Genomic DNA, 23,703 nt, shown 5'->3' with positions numbered 1-23,703 from the left:
AATATATATTCCTTATCCACTTCTTTCATGACCAAATCAGTCTTCTCATCAAGAAAGATCAGTTTGCCCAAGAAGTGACAGCCTCTAATTGATCAGTCCTTCCCAGGATCTCTCTCTTTTTTTTTTTTAAGGAAAATACATAGGCAAGCCATGTTCATTTCTTTTTGGGAGCCTCACCTGAGTTTCTGAATTTCTTTCTCAACTATATGGGTATATGGGTACCTTCCCCTTCCTTCCATATGAACTTCTTTTCTATGTATTGTCTTCCCTTTTTAGAGTGGAAGCTCCTTGAGGAAAAGTCATCTTTCTTTTTGCTTGTGTTTCTATTCCCAATGCTTAGTGTAGTGCCTGGCACATAGTAGGCATTCATTTCATAAAATTATCTTTGATTTGATAGTAATTAATCCAGATTGGATTCAGAAAGAGTTTTTTCTAATTACTGAGAACTAAGAGAGTTTTAAAAAGTATCCTCCCTAATGACTTTTTTTGGGGTTGTGAATACAGTTTTATTTCACACATGTCCCCAAATCTTCTGCCACAATAAGCCAAATCTTCCTTTTAATTATCTTATTTTCCTCACCAATAAACAAGCAGTCCCTAATTAATTTTAAGCATTTTCTGCCAGAAAGATATATTTTGTTTCTTTACAAATGCTTCTTAATAATGGTAGGAAAAATGGTATATGTGCTTTGGTCACCTTACAAACCTTCTTATGTTCTTTTCTTAGATTTTGCCTAGTATATTAATTCAACTGAAATAACACATTTTGTAACTGTGATTTTTGAAAGCCAAGGTCAACTAGTATAGAATTATGTTGACCTTTTTCTGGCAGGTAAGCTTTAAGAATAGTTTAAGTTTCTAGCCAACATGAGGAAGAAGTTTCTAAAAATTAGGCTATTTAAAAAGGGAATGGCCTGCCTCTTAAGATAAAGAATTCTCCATCACTGGAAGATTTTAAACATTAAGAATATAGGTCTTTAGCAGTGATGTTACATAGGGAATTTCTCAGTTGGGTAGTTTATACAGTTTAGACTGAATGTTTTGAAATTTTAGTTTCTTATTTGTTTTAAATTTACATATCAAATATAATTGTAGTACAAATATCTCAGTCTTTGTTTCTCTTCCCAAAGATTTCCATATGTTATTATAAATTTATTGTTGAACAAAGGATAGAGAAGGCAATCCGTTGACCCAGAGATATTCTGGACCCAGCTCCAGATTGCTGTGTTTTCATCATGAATTTGGCAGGATGATTGAAAAATTTCCATTGTGAGCATTTACTCCTAAGAATTTGATAAGCACTATAAAGCAGGGTTGGGTGGGGTTTTTTGGTCTTATTGATTGTCTAGACTTAAGCAAATGATGTAGAACATGTTAATTATGAAAATTAAGTTTAAAAGTATTTTGTGAGCACAGTTTTTGATGGGAGAGGAAACTGTTAAGCAAATGCCAACAAGCTTTAATTTAACCTCAGGTGGAAACCGAAACTCTTACATTTGAGAGTCTCATAGTAGGTCATCTTAAAAATCCCTTATAATTTTAGGATTTCATGAAGCTATTGCACAGTATTTATTTCCAAGTAGGCTATTCAGTCTCCTAAGATGTTCAAGTATTCCCTCTTCCCTAACAAATAAAAAGAGCTTTATTCTTCCCATTTCCAACTTAAAGTGGCAAGTTTTAAATTATGGTGAAATGACAAAATATTACACATTAATTCTCCATTCCTTTTTTTATCTACTTCCCCATTTCACATACGTAAGAAATAAGGTTACCAATATGGTAAAGATTTCTATTTAAAATAGTCTACTGATTTCTTAGGTCAAAAAGCTACAGTTTTATCTGTATAACTTTCCCTTAACATTTTAATTTAAAGTTTGAAGAGCCTTAAAATTTCTGACAATGAATTTCTCATTTGCATAAGAGAATAATATACCGAAACAAGAAATAAGTTTCGATTGGAGTACATGGAAAACTTGAATATGCTATAGCTTTGAATAGATGCCATTGATCTGTCTTATGAAGGTGCTGGCCTTGAGCATAGTCTTCGTGTTTCTAAACACGAGAATTTAATATGTATTGCAAAACATTCTCTTCCTCTCTGTGACTAAATTAAAAGAAAGAGCAATTATGTATTAACAGAATTAATTTTTTTGGCCAAAAATGTTATTTCTACCAGAATATAACTGTAGGAAAAAAGTACTCAGTTTTAATTTCATAGCTTTGCATAAGATTGTGTTTATGGTGCCATTATCCACAAAAGCCTTCCATAGGGTATTTTTCTCTTGTAATTAAAACAGTGGGAATTAATGACAGACTGTGGAAGCTTGCTGTTTTTGTAATAATGAATTGAACTACTTTGAATGGGTAAAAAATGTTAATACAGTGATTATTTCAGACTGAGCTAAGTCATGTCATAGAAGATAAAAGCATTAAATTTGCATTAGGCTATTTTTTTATGGAACAGAATACAGTGAAACTGGATAAAGGTAGTCCAACTTTGCCATACATTAATATAATTGTAGAGCAATATAAAAGTTGGGCTTGAAATAAAGTGGTACTGACAGTAAAACCACCCTACTGATCTTTGTAATGCAAAGCCATTGGCTTAATAAAATCCTTCTATTCTCTTTGTACATTTTTTTTCTTTTTTCAATCCATTCTCTTTCACTATTTTTAGAGATTTTTATTCTTTTTGTCACTGTTGAGGGTAGATAGAGCTTTTCATTAAAACTTTGCTTACCAGGAAAGTAAAACATTCCTTATAGACTTCTGAATTGTTTGGTCTAGAAGAACTAAAAGTAGTGGGAGGAGTGATCTTGCCAACAATAACGTAGGAAAATTCTTATGAAATCAAATTGTTATGAAAATCATATACTAAGACACATAAAGAAAAATGTTCTTGTTCATAATAAAGTACACCAACTTACTCAGCATGGATTCTAGTAGGATTTATACCTTTTATGGTCTTATACCTGTGTCTGAAACTTTTAGACCTGAATGTTAAGCTTGTAATCTTATTAAAGTTTTAAAAATAAGATACACAAGTAAATTTATTTTATGTCTAAAAAGCAGTAAGTTTAAGACAACAATTGCCTGATATTATTTGTAGTAGCAAAAAGCCATTCAGTAACATTCAGAAGCAATGTGGGAAAGAGTAGAAAAAATGTTGAAGTTTGAATCAGAGGAACTAGGTTCAAATCTCAGCTCAAAACTTATTTCCTATGAAGTCAAATCAGCAAGCATTTAGCAAGAGTTTGAATATGCTCAGCACTTTAAGTGCTGGGAAACAAATGTAAGTAAAAAAGAAAGACCATTCCTGCCCTTGAGGGATGTATTTGCAACACTCAGAAAGTCCCCCAAAATTTTGAACTTGCTCAGCTTCCTCTACTCTCGTTAATTCACATATTAAGGGGCAACCTTAGAATGAGTGGTTAGATGGTAAATTAGGACATGCCCTGAGGTGAGATAATGGAAGGAAAACTTAAACCCTGAACCTAAGAGAGTAAAGAAGGTTTATTACATGATAATCTGTATAGCTGACAGAAGCCTTAGGATGGCAAAGAGGCTACAAACCTTCATGTCTACATCCAGATTTGGGTGCAATTTCTAAATATAGTTCCCCAACTTTCCCCTTTTTTAAAGGAAACAAAAAGAAATCCCTGGTGATGTGTGTAAATGTTGCTCCATCACCTTGGAAGAGGGAAGGTGAAGGGTCCCCATGGTGTCTGTTGGGGAACCAAGATGTTGCCTGATCCTCTGTTACCAGACCTTTGCTTTGGGATCTTTGAGTATTTTAATCACTTTAAGGGGAAAAGGATGGATATAGGTACGTGGGAAGAGAATCTTAACTCATCCCATGATTGACTTTGAGCTGATTCTCATAGAGAGAAAAACCAAGTCTTCATGACCTTGACCAATCTCTGAAAAATTATCCCCTGTACATGTGACCAGATACTGATACAAAGAAGAAAAATGCTAAGTTTGTTAATGGCCTGATTTTCCAATTTGATATAAAACTCTCAGAGGCACTATGAAGAATGCTTTAGGTATATTCCCTCAGGATGTGTTAAAGATGTAAGCCCCACTTCAAGAAATAACCCAAAATTTCCTGATGCTAGAATAAATGCTAACAGAAGTCCCTTTATATATACACATATATTCTATATATAAAAATAATAATAAATGGGAAATAATTAACAGAGGGAAGGTAGTAGGATTCCCTCTATTAATTATTTCCCATTTATTAAGAGTTGGGAAAGGCTTCCTATAAAAAAAATGGAATTTTAGCTGATACTGAAAGGAAGCCAGGGAATATAATTTAAATAGCTAGAAATGAGCAAGAAAGAATTCCAAGTTCAGATAATGGCCATACAGGATTCTTGGAAGTTTAGAGATATAAAGTCTTAGTTGTGGAACAGCCAATGAGGCCAGTGTCCCTGATTCAGACTATGTGTTGTGTAATGGTGTAAGGTAGATAGGAAGGTAGGAGGGGGATAGGTTATGAAAGACTTTGAATGCCAAACAGAGGATTTTATATTTGCAATAGGCAGCCTCTGGAATTTACTGAGGAGAGGGGTTGCCATGACCAGACAGGTCTTCCAGGCCTGTATTCCTCACTTCATTGGACACCTTGCTTTTAATGGGAAAAGATTCTCTGAATATTGAAGGCTTTTTCACAGACAATCCAGGGGCCTGCTTTCTAAGTTTATACATTTCTTCCTGAAGTTTTATTCATGTGTCACCAAGTACAGAACTTGGATGGATGGGTGGACTTAGTAGAGAGATATATTTTGACTCAGAATAGGAAAGAATTTCCTAGCAATTAAAACTCCCCGAAAGTAGTTTGAGATAGTCTATAAAGAGTAAATTGAATTCACTGGATTTATCAAAAGTAGGATAATGGCTTGCAGGCAACTAGGTGGCAGAGTGGATAGAATACTGGACTTGGAGTCAAGATTCTAATTCAAATCTTACCTCAGATAATGGTGATGGGTAATTCTAGACAAGTCACTTGACCATTCTCAGCCTCAGTTTTCTTATCTATAAAATGAGAATAATAATAGCAACTGCTTTACAGGATTTTTTTGTCAGAATAAAATGAGCCAGCATATAAACTGTTTTGCAAATCTAAAAAACAATTTATGAAGGGTTTTCCTGCAAGAAACAGTAAGTTAAACCAGATGAGCCCTGGTCCCTCACAACTGTAAGATTTTATCATTATAGATACCTCGGTAAATGTTTGTCTCTAATCCCAGCGATCAGGATAACAGTGAGTTTTTGTTGTGTGATTTTTAAAAAATGTTTACACAATTGTAAGAAAGGGATATATAATGTACTAAAAGTTAAGAAGCACATTTGTCAGAAATAGTCAAAGAATGAAGTTAAAGTTTCAAATGAATAAATTCCTTCAGTCCCTCTCATCCACATGTCAAAATTTAGATGGAGAAGATTGGGTGGCATCTCATCTTAGTGGCTTAGGAATTCCACCCTTTCATCCCAAGACATTTGTAAAAAGAAGTCATCCTATGTTCATAGGTACATAATCTCCAGGATTCTTGTGAGATTTTGTTTTATGTAGAATGCACAGTAATCCCACTTACTCATTCTTGAGATTCTTTTTTTTTTTTTTAAATCTATGTTACAACTAGAGTTTATAATGAGACTATCTCAGGGAATGCCAGTGTTGTCAGATTGAAAAAGAAGAAATGGATGGGTGTCAATCCTTATTGTTTATAGACCAATAGTTTGCAGATTATATAAGCATATAATGTTAGGAAGGTGGTGTTTCAGCATTATACTACTATAATAACGGTGGCAGGAATAGTGCTTGAATATATTTGCACAATGCCTGGGTTCAGAGAAAGACTGAGCTTGTATCTGTTAATCTAAAGGTTGGTGTATTAATAGGCTGCACACTTCATTGATTTTTAATTAATTTCTAAAGAGACACAGAGGATAACGACCACAGCCCACAGACATCTCTGCACTTATTGCAACCCACATCTCTATTGATCGCCTGCCTAAGGAGCAGAAGTAATCCATTTTAAATACACTTCTTGGAGAGAGTGCATGCACTACACAATATACTCCTCCCATTGTAATTGTATTGGCAAGAGGTCAATGAAAGAAAAAAATAGGTAGCATGTTTAGTATTCTGCTAATACTGTGAGATGAGCTTTTGCTCATACCTTATTTTGTACAGAAGCAGTAGCTTTAACAAAAGTGGTGTTTAATGGATGATTTTTTTTCATAAGTAGAGCATTTTTCCCCTTACTTTTTAGTACTGCTACACAAAATGTGCTTTCATAAAGGACTTCCCAAGGTACTATGATTTTGAAGCACGAGGTCAATGGCAGATTTAAAACAAGTAACGAAAAACAAATACAAAAAGTAGAAAAAAGGAAAGGAAGCTATAGATGATACCAATCTCAAGGATGCCACCTTGTATTCTGACTACTTCAGGAGCATGACTGGTCAGAATTTCTATCCATTTCTCTTTTGACTAAGTAAAGGTGTAGGCTGAATTGGTTCTCTCTATGCCCTCTCCACATCCAAGTAGAAACTATTATTTTCCTAGAAATTCCTATAAATTTTCCTTTTTAAGAAATTCTTCCTGAAGCAGACATGACTCTATGATTATTTTAATAAACATCGATATTTGAAAATTCCATTTTCTTCCCATTACTCACCTCACAAGTTTTTGTTTGTTGGTTGGTTGGTAAAGAAGGCATTTTAAAAAACTTTAAAGTACTATTTAATTATGAGTTGTTTGTTGAAGTTGATATCATCATCTTTTCATCTTTTTTAACAGAATTTAATCACTGTTTAAATTTTTTTTTTAAACCCTTAACTTCTGTGTATTGGCTTCCTTTTACTGGGAAATTTCTTTAGCAGGTAGAAGGAGCTATATATTTTATTTTTCCTCAATTATATATAAAAGCAGTTTCCAAAATTTTATATTTTAAAAAATTATTTTATTTTGCCAATTACATGAAATAACAATTTTTTAAACCCTTACCTTCCATTGGAGTCAATACTGTATATTGGCTCCAAGACAGAAGAGTGGTAAGGGTAGGCAATGGGGGTCAAGTGACTTGCCCAAGGTCACACAGCCGGGAAGTGTCTGAGGCCATATTTGAACCTAGGACCTCCAGTCTCTAGGCCTGGCTCTCAAACCACTGAGCTACCCAGCTGCCCCCTATTTAAAATTTTTTTGATGAAAATTAAAAACAAATGATCTTGGGTGTTACTATCTTGTTATTTATTATTCCTTCCTATTTTTTGTTCTGCATGTTATCTCTCAGTTAGATAAAATTACCACTTTTTATAATTCAATGAAAGGAATTGACTATAAAATTACTGAAAACATAATAGATTACATAATAGGGATAAACTGAAATAGTAGCAGGACAATAGGGAAGGCATACACCTTGTCTTGTTCTCATGTAGTTCTTATTTCTTCCACACAATTTCTGTATTTTAGAAACTTCTTCATTCTGTTTAGTTTGGAAGATACAATTATTCTATTTGGAAACATTAAAATATTCTTAAATCTCTGTGGATGAGTATTATATCTATATGGTTGAGGCCAGTAGTTTTATCTGTGATATGACTAGTTTTAGCATGATGTTTTTGTTGAATTCTCAATGATAGTTTGGCTTTTGTAAGGGAGTGGTTTTCTGTCTCTTAATATAAGAAGGAAAGTGAGTTTCTGATGTCTGAAATCTGGCAAATGGATCATGTCTACTTAGTTTATAGGATCCTGTGATTATGGATTTAGAGCTGAAATTGACCTTAGAAGTTGTTGAGACCAATTTCTCCATTTTACAGAAGAAACATAGGCCCCAAGGTGACTAACCCAGGGCTACACAGTTGTTTAATGTTTATTGCAAAATTCAAAACCAAGTCTTTTTGTCTATAAAACCAGAGCTCTCTCCATTATGCTATGCTGCCTTGAGGTAGTTAATAGGTGCTAAATTTTGGCAACAGGTGACATGCAATACCTACCATTTCCTTGAATAAATTGCATCAATTTAAAATTTTGGATTCCTAAAGAATTAATTTATTAAAATTTTTGATACAGATGACCTATTCCTAAATTGCTATTATAAGCAACTTGCAGGTTAATAAATATGCACAACAACATCATTTTTTTATGTTTTCTTTTCAACATTGTTGTTGATTGAATCATTGGGGATGTTATCCATGTAGGGCCTTTTGATTCTACTCTTGGATCTCAGCCATTTCATAGGCTCATCTGGAAGTAAATCACTTTTGTTTACATTCGACAAATTCAATAGCATTTATTTATTGCCAGCCTTTACTCTTGTTCAGTAAGGTAATGTCATTTGGTTCCTAAAATATTTCTGTAAATGTTTAACTGCTTATGGTGTGTTTTGAGTACATCTATCAACACTTGTTTTTTTTCTAAATAGGAAATATTAAAAGTTGACTTGGGGTGACAAGCTTTATATAGTATGTTTTTTTATTTTATTTTTTACATATTGATACAATTTTTAATAATTCCTTTCTGACATTTTGCTAGCCATGTTCTCTCCATCCCTCCCATTTTTCTTCCTTCCCCAAGAAGACAAATAACATGGTATAGATTTTACAGGAGTTATACAATACATATTTCCATGTTTATCATGTTGTGAAGCAATACACATATAGCATACACTAGAGAAATATCCATGGGAAAATAAAATGAATAATGGTATTCTTCAATCTGTATTCAAACTTTGTCTGTTCCTTCTATGGCATAGATCCTTGCATTGCTGGGGCCTTAGATAGGGTCAAAATATATTCATTTTTTGTTAGCTTAATGTTATAGAAGAATACATTAAAATTAGTGCTGCATTGTTGATGATTGCTCTAAACAGCTTTACAATGAATGTTATAATTTCTACTGTAAGTTAGCTAGCATTTATATAGTGCTCTAAAGGTTGTTAAGAACTTCCCCAATATTATCTCATTTGTTCATCAAAAGAACCCTAGGAAATAAGTGCTATTGCTATTATTCTCCTTTCATAGACAAGGAAATTCAGGGAGGAATAAAGTGACTGGCCCCAAGTCACATAGTCAGAATGTGTTGCTTGTCTTCCAGAATCTATGGCTAGGGCCCTCTCTACTGTACCACTTAGCTGCTCCTTTTTTATTATTAATATAATTATCAACTTTAATAGGAACATAATTCTTATTATTTTTGTTCTGAGTGCCTACATGTTTGAAGAGTTAGCCTTAAAGCTGGGAAAATATAGATTCAAGTCCTATCTCCAACATATAATGAATGTATGAACTTAGGTGAATCACTTAAACTCTCAATGATCTAGGCAACTGTCTAAGATTATAAAATACTGTCTTGCATTTATAGAGAGTTTCCTCACTTGGGTATTATCTTAAAAAGGTGAAATCACAAGTCTTAGCTCTATCTTCCTATTGTTATAAACAGTCCTCTGTGTAACCAGGGTGAATAAATTACTCTCTGAGAATTAAAAAAAAACAACACAACAACTTTTTTCCCCTCACTAGAGCAAATCTAATCTCCTTTTATGAAAATCATGGTATCTTGCTACAACGATCTTGCTCTGCTTGAATCATTACATCAGTTTAACCCTATACTACAAACTTTGAGTCTGATTATACATAGTCTGGTGTTATTGTCTTAGTGTTTAAATGACAGACATCTTGCCTTCCATACCATATGATGAACTTCCCTGTATAGGAACTGTGTATTTTCACATCCTTTATAGTGCTAGTAATCTTCAGAGTTCTTCATTTTCTATGTGTGCACTTTGGATTAGACATACGATTTCATCCTATTGAGGAACATTTGGGTAAAAATATTTCCATTCATGAAGATCGATGGCTCATCTGTAACTTATAACTGTTGAGGGTATAAGGAAGGAATGAAATGACTTACTTTTCCAAATTCAAGACATTTTCAAAGGCAGGACATCAATGTTAATTTTCTGACTATAGAGCCAGCCTTTTATATATGATAAAATAATGATTCTCTTTAGGATTACCAGAGATTAAATAAGAATGGAAAATAGCAACAATAGAAAATAAATCCTCCAGAAAGAAAAAGTGAAATAATGAGAGGTAATTAAGAGAGTCCTTTTCCCATCTCTTTTCTGTTGGTCAGCAATGCCTACCAATAGGTAACCAGCACCTAGACCTCTTGAGCTCAGGAAATAGCCTTAAGTCCAGAGATAACCAAATCATCATCATTCTTTGTTCACCTGTGATCAGGTAAGGAAAAATAAAGCAGAAGAGATAGTTCAGGACTTTAGAAGCCACTCATGCTTTTGCTACCATGTGCATTTATCTGCCATGCTGTTACTTATTGTTATAAAATGATAAGAACAAGAGTTGAAAAGGCCTTAGAAGTTATCTAGTCCAAATACATACTTTTACAGTTGAAGAAACTAAGGTCTGGAGAAAAATGACCCGACAATCTCAAGAAGGGGAGAGAAATTCCCGTTCCATTTACTAGAAGTCTAAGAACTAACCATTAAGAGTTCTCAACTAAACATGCATAAAAAGGAAAGACAAAGAAAAGCAGAGACTTTCCCCCCTTGGTTTAAAGACTACTGAGTCCTGCCCACCTTTCCCCCATCATAGTTATCAAAGTACCCAGAAGGAACTTTTGGTGAGGCATGCCCTTAAGCATGAGGCTAGGACCTTCTCCCTCTCCCCCCAACTATCACTAAGGAAGTGTCCTGCCAACTTTTTTACAATACCATTTTTACAATTAAGTAAATTTGTATAAGGGCAATTTAAGAACTATATGTTACAGAGATTAAAATGTATTTAAATGTATCCTCAGAAGGATAAAAATGCTTAAGAGTCCTCAACCCATCACTCAACCAGTCCTTTACTGGTGACAACAACTTGTAGCATAATAAAGTTGCAAGATGACCTCTGGCGTCGACTTTATTTCTGATCCAAGCCAATGTACAATCCGAGGTTAACTCATCCTAAAGCCCAAAGGGACAAATTAAAGGGAACAGAGAAATTATTACATTATTACACATTCTGGGAACACAATATTTTACCTTTACTGTGTGCTTATTATCTTTGACTTTCAATATTCTCAGTTTCCATCATGGGCTAGCTGAATTGCTGTCTTGAAGGACTTTTCCTCCCCAGATGATAGCATTTTCTTCCTTCAGATTTTCCTACAATACTCCTTTGCTTCTAGCCTCTCTCCTTGTTTGTGTAGTTTGTGTTAGGCTTACTGGTGTAAAGGTGTAAAGTTCCTTGGAGAAAAGGCCAGCATTATTTTTATCTTTATATGCTTAGCGCTTAATATAGTAAATTGTAGCAAAGTTGGCAATACTAATAAAAGTGTCCTGAATTGAGCTGAACTGGGGAACTATTGAATGAATGACTCTTCCTTTAAATCAAACTGTACATCTGGCTGGAATTTGCATTTTTAAAAATCTTAGTGAAAGATTAATTTATCTACTTTAATGTCCTTATATTGTATGAAGAGAATTCCCTCTCAACCTTTGAGACTCAACTATTATGAATGGCCTATTATTTTACTCTTTCAGAAGGAAGTAAAGAAGATATCTGTCACTGGATATTGGAGCCCGTAGTGATAAAGAGCTCATTTGGTCGAATGTATTCATTTTGCATAAGGAGGAAACTGAGACTCGTATAGGTTAAGTGATTTCTCAGAAGTTGTATAGCAAGTTAGCAGCAGATACAGTAATGAATTCTAGATCTCTTGATTTACTTTCATTGTATTGTACTGTCTCCCATGAGAATTCTTGTGAAGCTTGCTCAATTATGAATCTTCTTTGGTTTTTCCATCTATGTGTTATTTGGAGGAAGCAGATTACTCACCTCAACAAAAGGGAGAGAGTGGATCTCTTCTTTTTGTAAAAAATGCACTTATCTTCAGCCCCTACACTAAGTACTAGAGTTGATTTTTTTTTCCTTTTTTTTCTTTTCTTTTCCCAGCAGGGATGGATATTTTAGAGGGAGAAGCAGAAAAGAGGAGAGAATATCATTTGAAGCCAGCTTTCCTGAAGCTTTTTGTTATTAAGAAAGCTTCTGGTTATTAGGATGAAAACAGGAAAATGTCCTCCTGCCAGCTCTAGAGATTAATGTCCGTGAGAGCTGACTGCCGCTTGAAATTTTCTAGCTTCACATATCTGTTTGATGATACTGTCACATGGTCGGGATGTAGGGAGCATGAGTTATTATCAGAATAAGTCAGGTCTCTCTTAACTTCACTTAAGCTTCCCAGGACTTGGTAGAGCAACTGTTTTCCCTTAACTTGAAAGAAATTGGTATGTTTTATGTTAAAGAATGAAAAATCTTCCTAGGAATATAAATATTTATTGATATCAAGACATAGGAAATTGAATTGATGCTCCATAAAAACATGTTTTTTTAAGTTCAGAAAACATTATTGTTATTATTGAACAACTTACATGAATCAGTTCTAAGAAGAAATTAAAACTTTAACCCTAATCCTGGCAAATTTTAGACAGGCTTCCAAAAGCTAAGGACCTGGATTACTCAAATTAATGAACACTTACATAAACCTTTTTAATGGATATAAATATAAAATAAAAGAAGCAAGACTCTTTCACAAAAGCAGTAAAAGGTATAATAAGACAATTGGTCAAGTATAAACTGTTATGGATAAAACCCATCATGCAACTATTCAATCATGAACTAGACAAAAACCTCCAAAAACATCGTTACCCAAGAACTCCCCTCTGGTACTCGGTGACAAATGACAGATACCTTGCTTACCGAAATGCTTTCTAGGTGATAAAGTAAGAAAGTAGAGCACACGTCTTCCATAAAGGAAACCTCAAGAGCCATACCTACAGTCCTTTAGATTCTGACTGAGACTAGGTCTAAAGTTAAGTTTGTGGAAACGATGTATTGCTTTTATTTTGTACCCCTTGGCTTTATTGCTGTGTGGACGTGCCCTGTTGTACAGCTGCTATTGCAGCAATTCAGATATTTTAGGAGTCTGTTCTGCTGCATTGCAGTGCTTCCTGTAAACTCCAAGGATTGCCTTCACCTCAGGGTATCAGGTCAGGGGCTCTTCTCTCCTAAATCCCAAGGCATTTTGCTTTGGTAGTATCATATGATGGCTCATTTTATTTTATGGCATTTTTCTGTCAGAAAATGATTGATTATAGTCTCAGGGCATTGGAGATGCCACCTCAGATATAAGAGATTGCTTCAAAATAATCAATAACCCTCACCCAAATAAATACTTTATATAATCTTGGCATTTCTTTCTCTCATAGATATTGTTTCCTAGATTCTCATGTGTAAGAGGCTGCTGATAATTTCAATATTCATTAAACTCTTTATATTTTTCCAGAAGGCAACAAATATAGCTTTTTAATTTACATTGTCCACTGCACCCATGATGGATTGCCAGCAGGTGGACTTTTTGCTAAACATATTATTTTTGATGGTCATTACTTTAAAAGGTGTTTTTCTTTCTTACTTTTATGTATTTCAATACAACAGTTATATGTCCCATAATCATCATCATCCATAAATATCCATTTAGTGTCTATTGCCTTTTTGTTATAAAAGTTATAAAAATATGCTAATGAATATTGGTATAGTGGTACTTTATAGGGCATATAATATACACGATATTTCCAAATGGTGCCTACAAACATGGTAAGGGAAGGATTTTGCTATGTACAGAAGAGAAGGACTTTTTCCCATTTAACTCTCTGATATATTTGAAAAGGCTTGATAACTTTTAAAACTGGATGAGAATAATTTATTTCTTATATAATTTTGTGGGCCGAGGGTTCATACCAGTAATTCCAATGGTGAGGAGAAATCCCAAAATTGATACTCCTTCCCATATAACAGAGTAGCAACTCATCTGTAACTTATAGTATCAGAGATTTACTTAGGAGAATTGAGTAGTTAAATGGCTTGCCTATAATTACACAGTTAGTATTATGCTAGAGAGAAGTTTTACTGAGTGTGAGGTCAACCTGTCCACCATAAAATGGCAGTTAATGGAGAACAAATTCATTGTATAATGATTCCACATTTTGTATAAATATTTAGTGAGAAAACCATCTTTGCAAAACGGTATTTTTTTCATTAAAGACACTCTTAAAATGGTTCACATTTTCATTAATTTCAGTAATTGATGTTTTCATTCTCACAATTAGCCTTTATAACCGTGGTAATTAATGACTTGTGATCTAATTAAGGGCTTATGGTCAAGGGCAGCTGATAGTTCAATGGATAGAAAGCCAGGCTTAGAGATAAGAGGTTCTGAGTTCAAATCTGACCTCAGCCACTTCCTAGCTTTGTGACCCTGGGAAAACCACTTAACCTCAACTATCTATCCCTTACCACTCTTCTGCTTTGGAACCTGTGTTTTGTATTGATTCCAAGATAGAAGGTAAGGGTTTTTAAAAAAGGGAGATGCAACTACATGATCATAAGAACTTACTAAGAAATGCAGTGAATCAGTATTAGAATTAATGTTTATTGTTTTATTATCTCTTTCACATTGATACTTTTTACCACTCTTCATTTTAAAATGGCTTCTTTTTATCACCATGATTTTTTAGTAATCCTGACTCCATAAAAAAATTTCTGACTTAGAAAGTGATTCTGTATTAGAGTAAATAGTCAGTAAATGGAACTTATATGGTATTTTCTAATGGGGAAAAATAAAACTCTAATCCTAATAACATTTTTGTAGGGGTACCATTTGTTAGGAAGCTAGTATCATCCCAAGTCTCTTATTGACAGTATGATCAAAACCAAGCCAGCAGATATCAACTGACAAGTATTTATTTAGATATCATGTTAGGTACTAGGGAGACAAGGAACAAAAAAATGAAAGTCTCTGTATTCAAGGAACTTAACTTCATCATGTGTATTTCTCTTTTTCATAGACCAATATTATAGTGGTTCTTGTTAACCCAAATGGCTTTGAGTAGGTGGTAGTGATAATAGATTATCACTTTCCCCAAAAGAACACTTTTGACCTTAAATATATATTGATAAAACTGTATATACTCATTGACCCAGCAATACAACTATTAAACATTTCCTAAGGTGATCAGGGAGAAAAGAAAAGAATCCATACATTCTAAAATATTTGTAGCAGCTGTGGTGACCAAAAAAAAAATTCAACAGCAACAGGAAGTTGAAGGGATGCCCACTTGGGGAATGACTAAGTAAGTTGTGGCATTTGATTGTGATGGAGTATTATTAAGTGGTAAGAAATGATGAGCATGAGGAGGGAAGGGAGGGGAAAAGGAGAAAGGAGATACCTGAGAGCTTTAATGTAATAAACAATTTTTTAAAAAGTTTCCCTAAAAAAAAAGCAATATAATTCTGGTTCAATAAAGGAATTGAGAAGGAGCTGGTCTGATTTTATGGAATACTTCTAGGATAAATAAAATTTATGGAAATTGTGAGGCAAAATAGATATATTTAAAATATAGTCGTACTCAAAACTTGTTGTATATAATATATATATATGTATGTATATATATATTAACGATATTAGAAGGGAAATATTAACCTGAGATTATTCTCATAGAATCTTTATTCACCTCACATGATATACCAGCATTCTCTGAAATACAGTTTAGGAGACAATGAAATTGAAGTTTATATTGTTTAACTATTTAAGCATGTATTATGTTTTTAAATTTAAATATATTTATTTTTTTCTTACTTTAATATACCCAGGAACTCCTTCCCTCTTCTCCTCCCATTAGAGAAGGCAGCATTTGACAAAAAAGATATATGTACATATAAAAGTATGTCTTGCTTTTTTCTATTTATTAATACTTTTTCTTGAGGTAGATACATACACATTATGCTTCAAACAATATTTTTGTTGTTATATATAATATTCCTTTGATTTTTTTTGTTTCAATCTCCATAATTTCACATTGGTCTTTTCATTTTTTAAAAATTAAGCTGATTGTCATTTCTTATGGGCCAGCAGCATTCCATCATAAGCTTATGCCACAGTTTGTTTAGTCATTCCCTAATTAATGGGCATCCTTTCAATTTCCAGTTCTTTGCCACAGCAAAGAGAATGGCTATCAATATTTTCTTTCATTAAACAATTTTATTGGTATTTTCTATTTCTTACACCATCATAGGCATTCCAATAATCTCTTCCCCTTCCTCTCCCAGACATCCATTCAATATCACAAATAATATTTTTAAGATGGGAAAAAAATAGTGGGTATACTTTCAATGGCTTTTAATGGGTATGAAAAAATATGGAGAAGTTATCACCTAGTATCCTTTAGTCCCTTTTAATGTAAAGAAACTGCATATATGAATCAATAAAAGTAAACTTTATCATTTATTATATATCATATGGCTATGGCTATGTCCACTGAATAAAATTAAAGGGATGCCAGGGTTTTTCAGATCACAGTCAGAATTTAGATTTAATAACACTAAAGTAACTTGTCCATAACCACACTATTAGTATAAATTAGGGACAAGTTTCACTGACAGTTGTAGTTACACAAACCCCTATGCTGAATAAAATGAAAATGTATATTGTAATTCTAGCCAGGATTTAAGTACTTTCCTGATGATTCCAAACAAGTAGATTTTAGTGTTGCTTTTACTTTAAAAAAACACATATTGGTTTCAATCCTCAAATATAAATTATCTAATATTGACAACACTTAACATCAGAATGTTATCCATAATCCTGATATAAAGTTAGAATGACAAAAAATATGGTTTTTCTTTATTACTCCAAAACTAATTTTTGAGACTGAGAATATTTTTCTTAAAATCATGAAATTTCTTTTACTGGGAAATTTCTTTAGCAGGTAGAAGGAGCTATATATTTTTCAGGTTATCTAACTTCTAGGAACTTCTCATTTTGAGGGGCCTGGAGAAAACCAGTGTTTAAGAAATAGGAGAAGCAGCACATAAATCTTTGATTCTGTGTTGATTTCAGAAATTTAAGAGTATTCACAGATGACACCAATTCACAGGGTGTCACAGCTACTGACTTATTGGGTGGCGTTATGCAGGATCTGTTATTGGTGTTGTTTATCACACATTTATACTGAATTTGGATCATGATGCTATCTAAAATTATTTTCTTTTTTCTTCTCTTGCTGGTATATGGTCTATAATTGCTTGACCATACATTTATAATAATTCGATTCCATATTGAATGATGTCTATGGCCATTGCTGATATACGGAACTGATATCTGCTGATATAGGGAACTGATTGTCTTTAATTATTCTCTCACCACTACACCACCCTCCACTCTTGATGATGTTAACATAATATCTATCACTGAAATGATCTCATTAATCTCACCAAAAGATTTTTATCGAAGTTCGTTTGAAGGTTCTTGGATTCCTTTCTTTAGGGCTAATTATAATTCATGTAAAATTTTTTATCTATTCAATTTGCATATAGACACACTAAATATTTTCCTTTTTTAGGAACTAGCTGTACCTCTTTGAACTTTCCAGTTTATATGTGCTTTTAATTGCATTATTCACCTATTGGTTTTAGAGAATGACTCTGTTTTTAAGAGTCAGTGTATTAAAGGATACCTTGAGGGTAAATACAAAATGTGTAATTTCATCATAGATTCTGATAACTGCTTTCATAAAAATCTTTATGAAGGGATAGACCACTAACAACCTTAGACATCTGTTCTTTTTATTATAATTAATAAACTTAGACTATGATGATGATCTTGATACTAATACAAAGCATCATGTAAACTTTTTTATTTTTAATGCAGAAGATTAGTCTCTGATTTGGGAAGAAAATTATCAGGAGATTATAAGATGGTTAGCTGGGGTATTATCAGTTATGACACCTGGATGGTTCATTAGAGAGGCTAAGAGGTTGTAGAGGTTAAGAGAAATGAAGAAATGTTGATCCCTTATGTCAGCATCTTACTCTTCCCTTTATTATATTGAAGGGGAAAAACAAGAGACATCTGGAGATTTTTTTCATAGCTTACTGAAATTGAAAATCACCAGACCCCATTCTTTATTTGGAGGAGATTAAGTCCTTTCAAGAAAAGGCAATATTAATCAGTTTTAGACAAGAAAGGAAAAGCACTAGATATAACTAATTATTGTTTGGGGTTGATTGTTTCACAGGGAATGATGTACCTGGAAGAAAGACGCCTTGTCCATCGAGATCTGGCAGCTCGTAATGTCTTGGTGAAATCGCCAAATCATGTGAAGATCACTGATTTTGGTTTAGCCAGACTCTTAGAAGGAGATGAAAAAGAATATAATGCTGATGGAGGGAAGGTGAGTATCCCTTCTGAAAAGTAAGACTAATAAATATAAAATATTTGAATAGCTTTCATTTGTATTTTTGTCTCAGTCACAAAATAAAAATTAATTCTCCAGCTTCTCTCTTGAATTTAGAGACTTCTCCCTGCCCCCTTACAAAGATCCCCTTTTGACTTCTTTTTTTTAATGCCTTTTCCATTTAGAACGTAAGTTGCTTGAAGGCAGGGACTGTCTTTTTGCTTCTATTTTGTACTCCCAGAAGTTTAGCACAATGTGTGGTGCCCCATAAATGCTTAATAAGTATTTGTTGACTCATTGATAGTATTTTGAATTGGAAAGTGGTTTAGTAATTCCCTCCCCAATTTTCTCATTTTATGTGTTCACTGAGACCCAGAGAGGTAGAAGACACATAGATAATAAGAGGTAAAGTTAGGGTTACAATTTTTTTCTGATGATAAATTCAAGGCATTTTTGCTGTACTAAGCTAAATATATTTTGTTAAAAATCATACAATATATTCTTGAATTTTAAGAAAAACCAGTTACACATGTATGTATCTTTACTAGATACTTTTAAACTTCATGCTTTCTGAGGAATTTTGTTGTTTAACTAGTAGGCTGTTAAATTTTAGAATGTGATTTCCCCCCCCCCCCAAAACTTCCTATAAATGTCTTCATAAATGCAAGATCCCTTAAAAGGTCAAATTAATACAGCATTCATAAATAACGTCAATCTTACAACATTATTTTACTTTCTCCCTCATCTGTTCTAGGCTAATGAGAATTAGCATAAAATAAATTGAATATTTATGGTTTGAATTTCAAGGGCTTGATACTTAGGAATGTTAAGGCTTAAGATCACATAGCAAGATTGCACAGAAGGCCCCAGAAGTGTATAAATCATATATCTTTACTGCTCTTGAGTATATACAGCTGTAGAGTTTGTCTAAAGTAAGATTCATTACAGCTTTAAATACCTAAGAAACATTAAGTCTTTATCAAGCCACTTGCGATTTAAACTTGCTTCTTTAACTGAGTGTCCTCTAGTCCATAAAGTGTGCTAAGTCCTTGCCTTTGGGGAAATTACCTTCCACGTGGGTGCTGTTCCTTTTCCTTGAATGCAATGATTCTGTCAGAGTTACCTTGATATCACCTTGGTGGGCAGCCAACCACTTGTGATTGTAAGTTCTGTTTCATTTTTAACTTCCAACTGCTTAGTACAATGTTTATTTTTCTCCATTGAGTCTAATTATATTTGTTATATAATTCTTCTGATCATATATAGGAATGATGCTTCTGACCCCCAGCAGGAAGGTGTATATTCTGACTTGCTTTCCCAACAACAGTGCTGAATTTGGCATAGATATTCCACGCATTTTCTCTTCTCCAGCTCTCCTTCTGAACAGTAAACTTTATCCAAGGTGGTTGATTAGGAACAGGGATAAATACAAGGCCACCGTTTTCTAATTTGAATAGGAGAAAAGATTGGGGAACAATAAAGCAATGTGGGTCGATTGTAGGGTCAGAGAAAAGATTTAGAAGCTATTAGGATCTCCATAAGTCCCCAGCAACTAACAACAGATTTAAAATTTGATCATCTTCACAAGTATATGAAAGAGTATTTGGATTTGGTGTTGTGAGTTTTCCATATTAGTTGAATGATAGCCTGAGATTATATTAATCAGCACCTAGTATATTTGACTTTGGATTTCTTATAAACCAGAGACTCTCCATCTTCTTAAAGGATATTCCATTTTATTTTATGAACTACCCTTCATCTGTGCACTTGTTTTCTACCCTGATGAATAAATAAATCCATATAGATGGAAGTAGGTATAGACAATCTGGAATAATCAGATTTAGAGAATGAAAACATTGGCTTTTTAAGTAATTAAAAAAATCTCATTTCCTTATTTTTCTTTTCTTTAGATGCCAATTAAATGGATGGCCCTGGAGTGCATCCACTATAGGAAATTCACCCATCAGAGTGATGTTTGGAGCTATGGTTAGTAAATTTCCAATTGTCATTTAAGGCTTTGGGGTTTTGAGCTTTTCTAAAGGCAAGTCATTTTATTGTGCTAGTGGTACATATTTATTAAGCCTTTTTTTCCTAAAGGAGTTAAGTGTTTTCTCTTTCTTCCTTTAAAAAAAATAAATCTAAATGGTATCTCCACCTGTCTTCTGTGTTATTTCCCTGCTCTCTAAAATGTAATATCTCAGCCTCCCTGCTGGGCTGTCTTCTGTTAACTCTAGTCTGGTAGCACTTTTGCTGATCATTGTGACAGGAAAGGAAAAAGAAACCTCTTTTAGTTTAGGCACAGAATCATGGAATCATATGGCTCAAGGCCATAATTTTCAACAGCTCTTTGAAAATCCAACTCAAAAAGCAATGAATGTCAAAAAACATTTTCTGGCTTATGGAAGTTTCTGTACCACAGTCAGATAAAAGGGAATTTGTCATAACAGAACAAACATGGAAGAGAATAGAAAAGAACACAGAATGAGGAGAGGGAGATGGAAAGTACGTGAGAGAGACTATTTGATGCAGCCTTGATTTTAATTTCACAAATAACTTTGGAAGCAATCAGAAAGGTCAGATGATGTGTAATTGGAACTGAAGCTGAGTGGATTTTCGAAATTAGGACATTTACTTAAATGTTCTTAATTGTAATGTCAGGATGAGCAGTTTGGAAGCTGAGAGTTTGCCACTCAAGTCATTACAGGTATGAACAAGTATACAGCTATACCTTTCCTAGTGAAATCACGCTACTATCAACAATAAAGCTTAATGCGCACTCTCCATTAGAATTGGTGATGGAGCACCACATCCCCTTGGCTATTGTTTTGGTTTGATATTTGACATCAAGCCTAACCCTTTGGGGACCACTGAAAACTACTATTGTGAAGTAAATTAATTTATCCTCATTACTCAGAGGGGGAAAATATATCAATGGTGGTGCTTTAAAATAACTTTCTTTGATATGTATGAGCCATTGAAAGTCCTAGAATCTTCATGAGCCCCTAATTTTGCTTTCTCAATCTGAAAATATGAACTTCTTCATGTTCAATTTTAAAGAGTGCAGCAGAAAATGCTTGACAAAACCTGCTTAATATATGATAGTGGGAGGAGTGAAGTAAAAACAAATCTATCATATATATGTATGTATATTTGTATACACACATACATATGTATGTATATATATGCACATACAGACACATAGATATACATGTAACATTTTACCTGTATCTCCCTTTATGTGAAGTGACAGCCTAATAAATACTATTATAGGGCTGCTGGTAAATTTTAAATGACCTTTAAAGCAAAGGAAAAAAGGCAAAGTGTTAGGAAAACAGTCAGATTTTTAATATTAAAGTTTGTCTTTTGGGAGAAATTCTGTTTCTTGTGCTACATTATTTATTTTCACGTTGAACTGCAAAATCCTGGGGGGCTATTCTTAAGAGAGAAGGGGAGAGAGAGGAAGATAAAGAGGGAGGGAGAAGAGAGGAAGAGAGGACATAGAGACAGAGGAAAGAGAAAGGGTGAGGGTTCTATATGTGCTTTTTTGAAACAAATCACAAACTATAACCCAAATCCATAAGATGCTTTAAGAAAAATCATCAATGATTGCTGGCAATTTCCAAGACAGAAAAAGTCACATATAACCTTGTCCAGCAATTCATCATTGCGGAAAATTGCCACTAGGAGCATCTTTATTTTCATAAGAATGAATATGTATCTTCCATGATGTGTACGTATCCTTAAATGATGAAAAAAGCAGAAGAGATTTTATGCTTGTTTATAATTCATTCAGTTCATGACTCCTCTTTTATCTGAAGACTCCTAAGTTTAACCACATTTAAGTATTCTAGGAATTTATCATTGGACATAGATGGAAATATAGATTTTCTTGTTTAGGGCACTCATTTCATAGAAAATTCAAGCTCAGAAATGTTAGAGGGCTTATAGAATTCATACTGGGAGCAAATAAAAATGAATTAATTAAAACTCAAAAAACATTCAACTTTAGGTGTTCCAACCCCAAATCTAGTCTTTCTTTCCTATTGTCCCCCTTTTCCAACATCTTAACAACATGGTAATTGGTAATTGTATTTTATGTTTCTGATAATTGTTTAATATTGTGTTTGTTCAGATTCTCTATACTCTCTTCCTTGCCAATTGCATCCACTCCAATGGCTCCAATTATCACTTTCATATAGATAACCATAAAGTTTCTTTTGACTCTTCATTTTCTCCTGGAGTGCCACTTCCATATTTATAACTTCCTATTGGGTATTTTCACCTCAGTATTCCACATACATCAAACTTAGCATGCTCCAAAAATGAATCTCTCCTATGGCCACCATTTCTACTTCCTTCTCTATTTTATCGATGACATTATAACTCTTCTAATATTTCAGACTTAAAAATTTAATATAATTTTTAATCAATTTTCCCTTTCATTGCTTCCAAATGCTATTTTATGTCTTTCTTTTCTTTCAGTTTGTCCTGATACCACCATTGCTCAGGGCCTTATCACCTCTTGCCTAGACTATTGTAATAGCCTTTTACCAGGCCTTCTGGTCTCCTTTCTCTAATACATACTTTACCATTCTCTCCAAGTAATTTTTCCAAAATATTATTCTGATCTCTTCATTCCCCTATGCAAAATATTTCCATGGTACCCCCATTGCCTGATGGTAATTCTTAATTAACATTGTAGGCTAAAACTTAAGAAGGATTTTAATAGAAATAACTATAATTTTTTCTAATTTAGAGCTAGACTAGGACATGAGAGAAATATGAAACAGTGCTATTCACATTTTCTAGGAAAACTAAAGCATATAATCCCCTATTAACAAGCAACCACTGTAACAAACCAAAGTGATCTTAACTCAAATGAATAAATGATTGCTGTTGGCAATGGAAATGCAAATGTGGCTTTAATTAATAGATTCAATAGTAGACATTCCCTTTTTAAGACTAAAGAGTCTTCACCCCATAACTAGTATTTCAGAACCTACCAATCTAAGCCCATTTAGGATATATATATATATATATATATATATATATATATATATATATATACTGTGCATATAAGATGTACATATGTATATATGTACATCTTATATGAACAGTAGTGTACATGTTAGAAGTTAAGTCTGACCTGTAATTAATGTGAAATTTAGCTGACATTTAGTAAATGTCTGCATTTCCAGATGAAATCAATGTCCTGATATAGGGGAAGTAATATCATTTGTTAGAGTTAGGTATGATGAGGATAAGGAAAAATTTTTTTCTTTATCTATAAATGGTCATTTATTAACCATGTACAATGTGCAAACCATAGTTGTTGGTGTTAAGGGAAATACAATAAAGGCAATTAAAGTATCTTGCCTGATTTATGAAGCTT

The 23,703-nt window shown here is 33.5% G+C and overlaps 1 protein-coding gene across 1 annotated transcript in view; it reads left to right on the top strand.

Annotated features, from left to right (window-relative positions):
• Positions 1–23,703, top strand: part of ERBB4 (erb-b2 receptor tyrosine kinase 4) — a 1,378,308-nt gene that overhangs the window by 1,300,546 nt on the left and 54,059 nt on the right. The window contains exons 21-22 of the mRNA XM_044670735.1: positions 18,153–18,308; positions 20,222–20,297. Of these exons, the coding sequence (XP_044526670.1) occupies positions 18,153–18,308; positions 20,222–20,297 (232 nt within the window). The remainder of the gene's footprint in view (positions 1–18,152; positions 18,309–20,221; positions 20,298–23,703) is intronic.

Source organism: Gracilinanus agilis, chromosome 3 (genome assembly GCF_016433145.1).
Source record: "Gracilinanus agilis isolate LMUSP501 chromosome 3, AgileGrace, whole genome shotgun sequence".
Lineage (NCBI taxonomy): Eukaryota > Metazoa > Chordata > Mammalia > Didelphimorphia > Didelphidae > Gracilinanus > Gracilinanus agilis.
The sequence above is the reverse complement of the archived record's forward strand: the minus strand, read 5'-3'. Positions and strand labels throughout refer to the sequence as shown.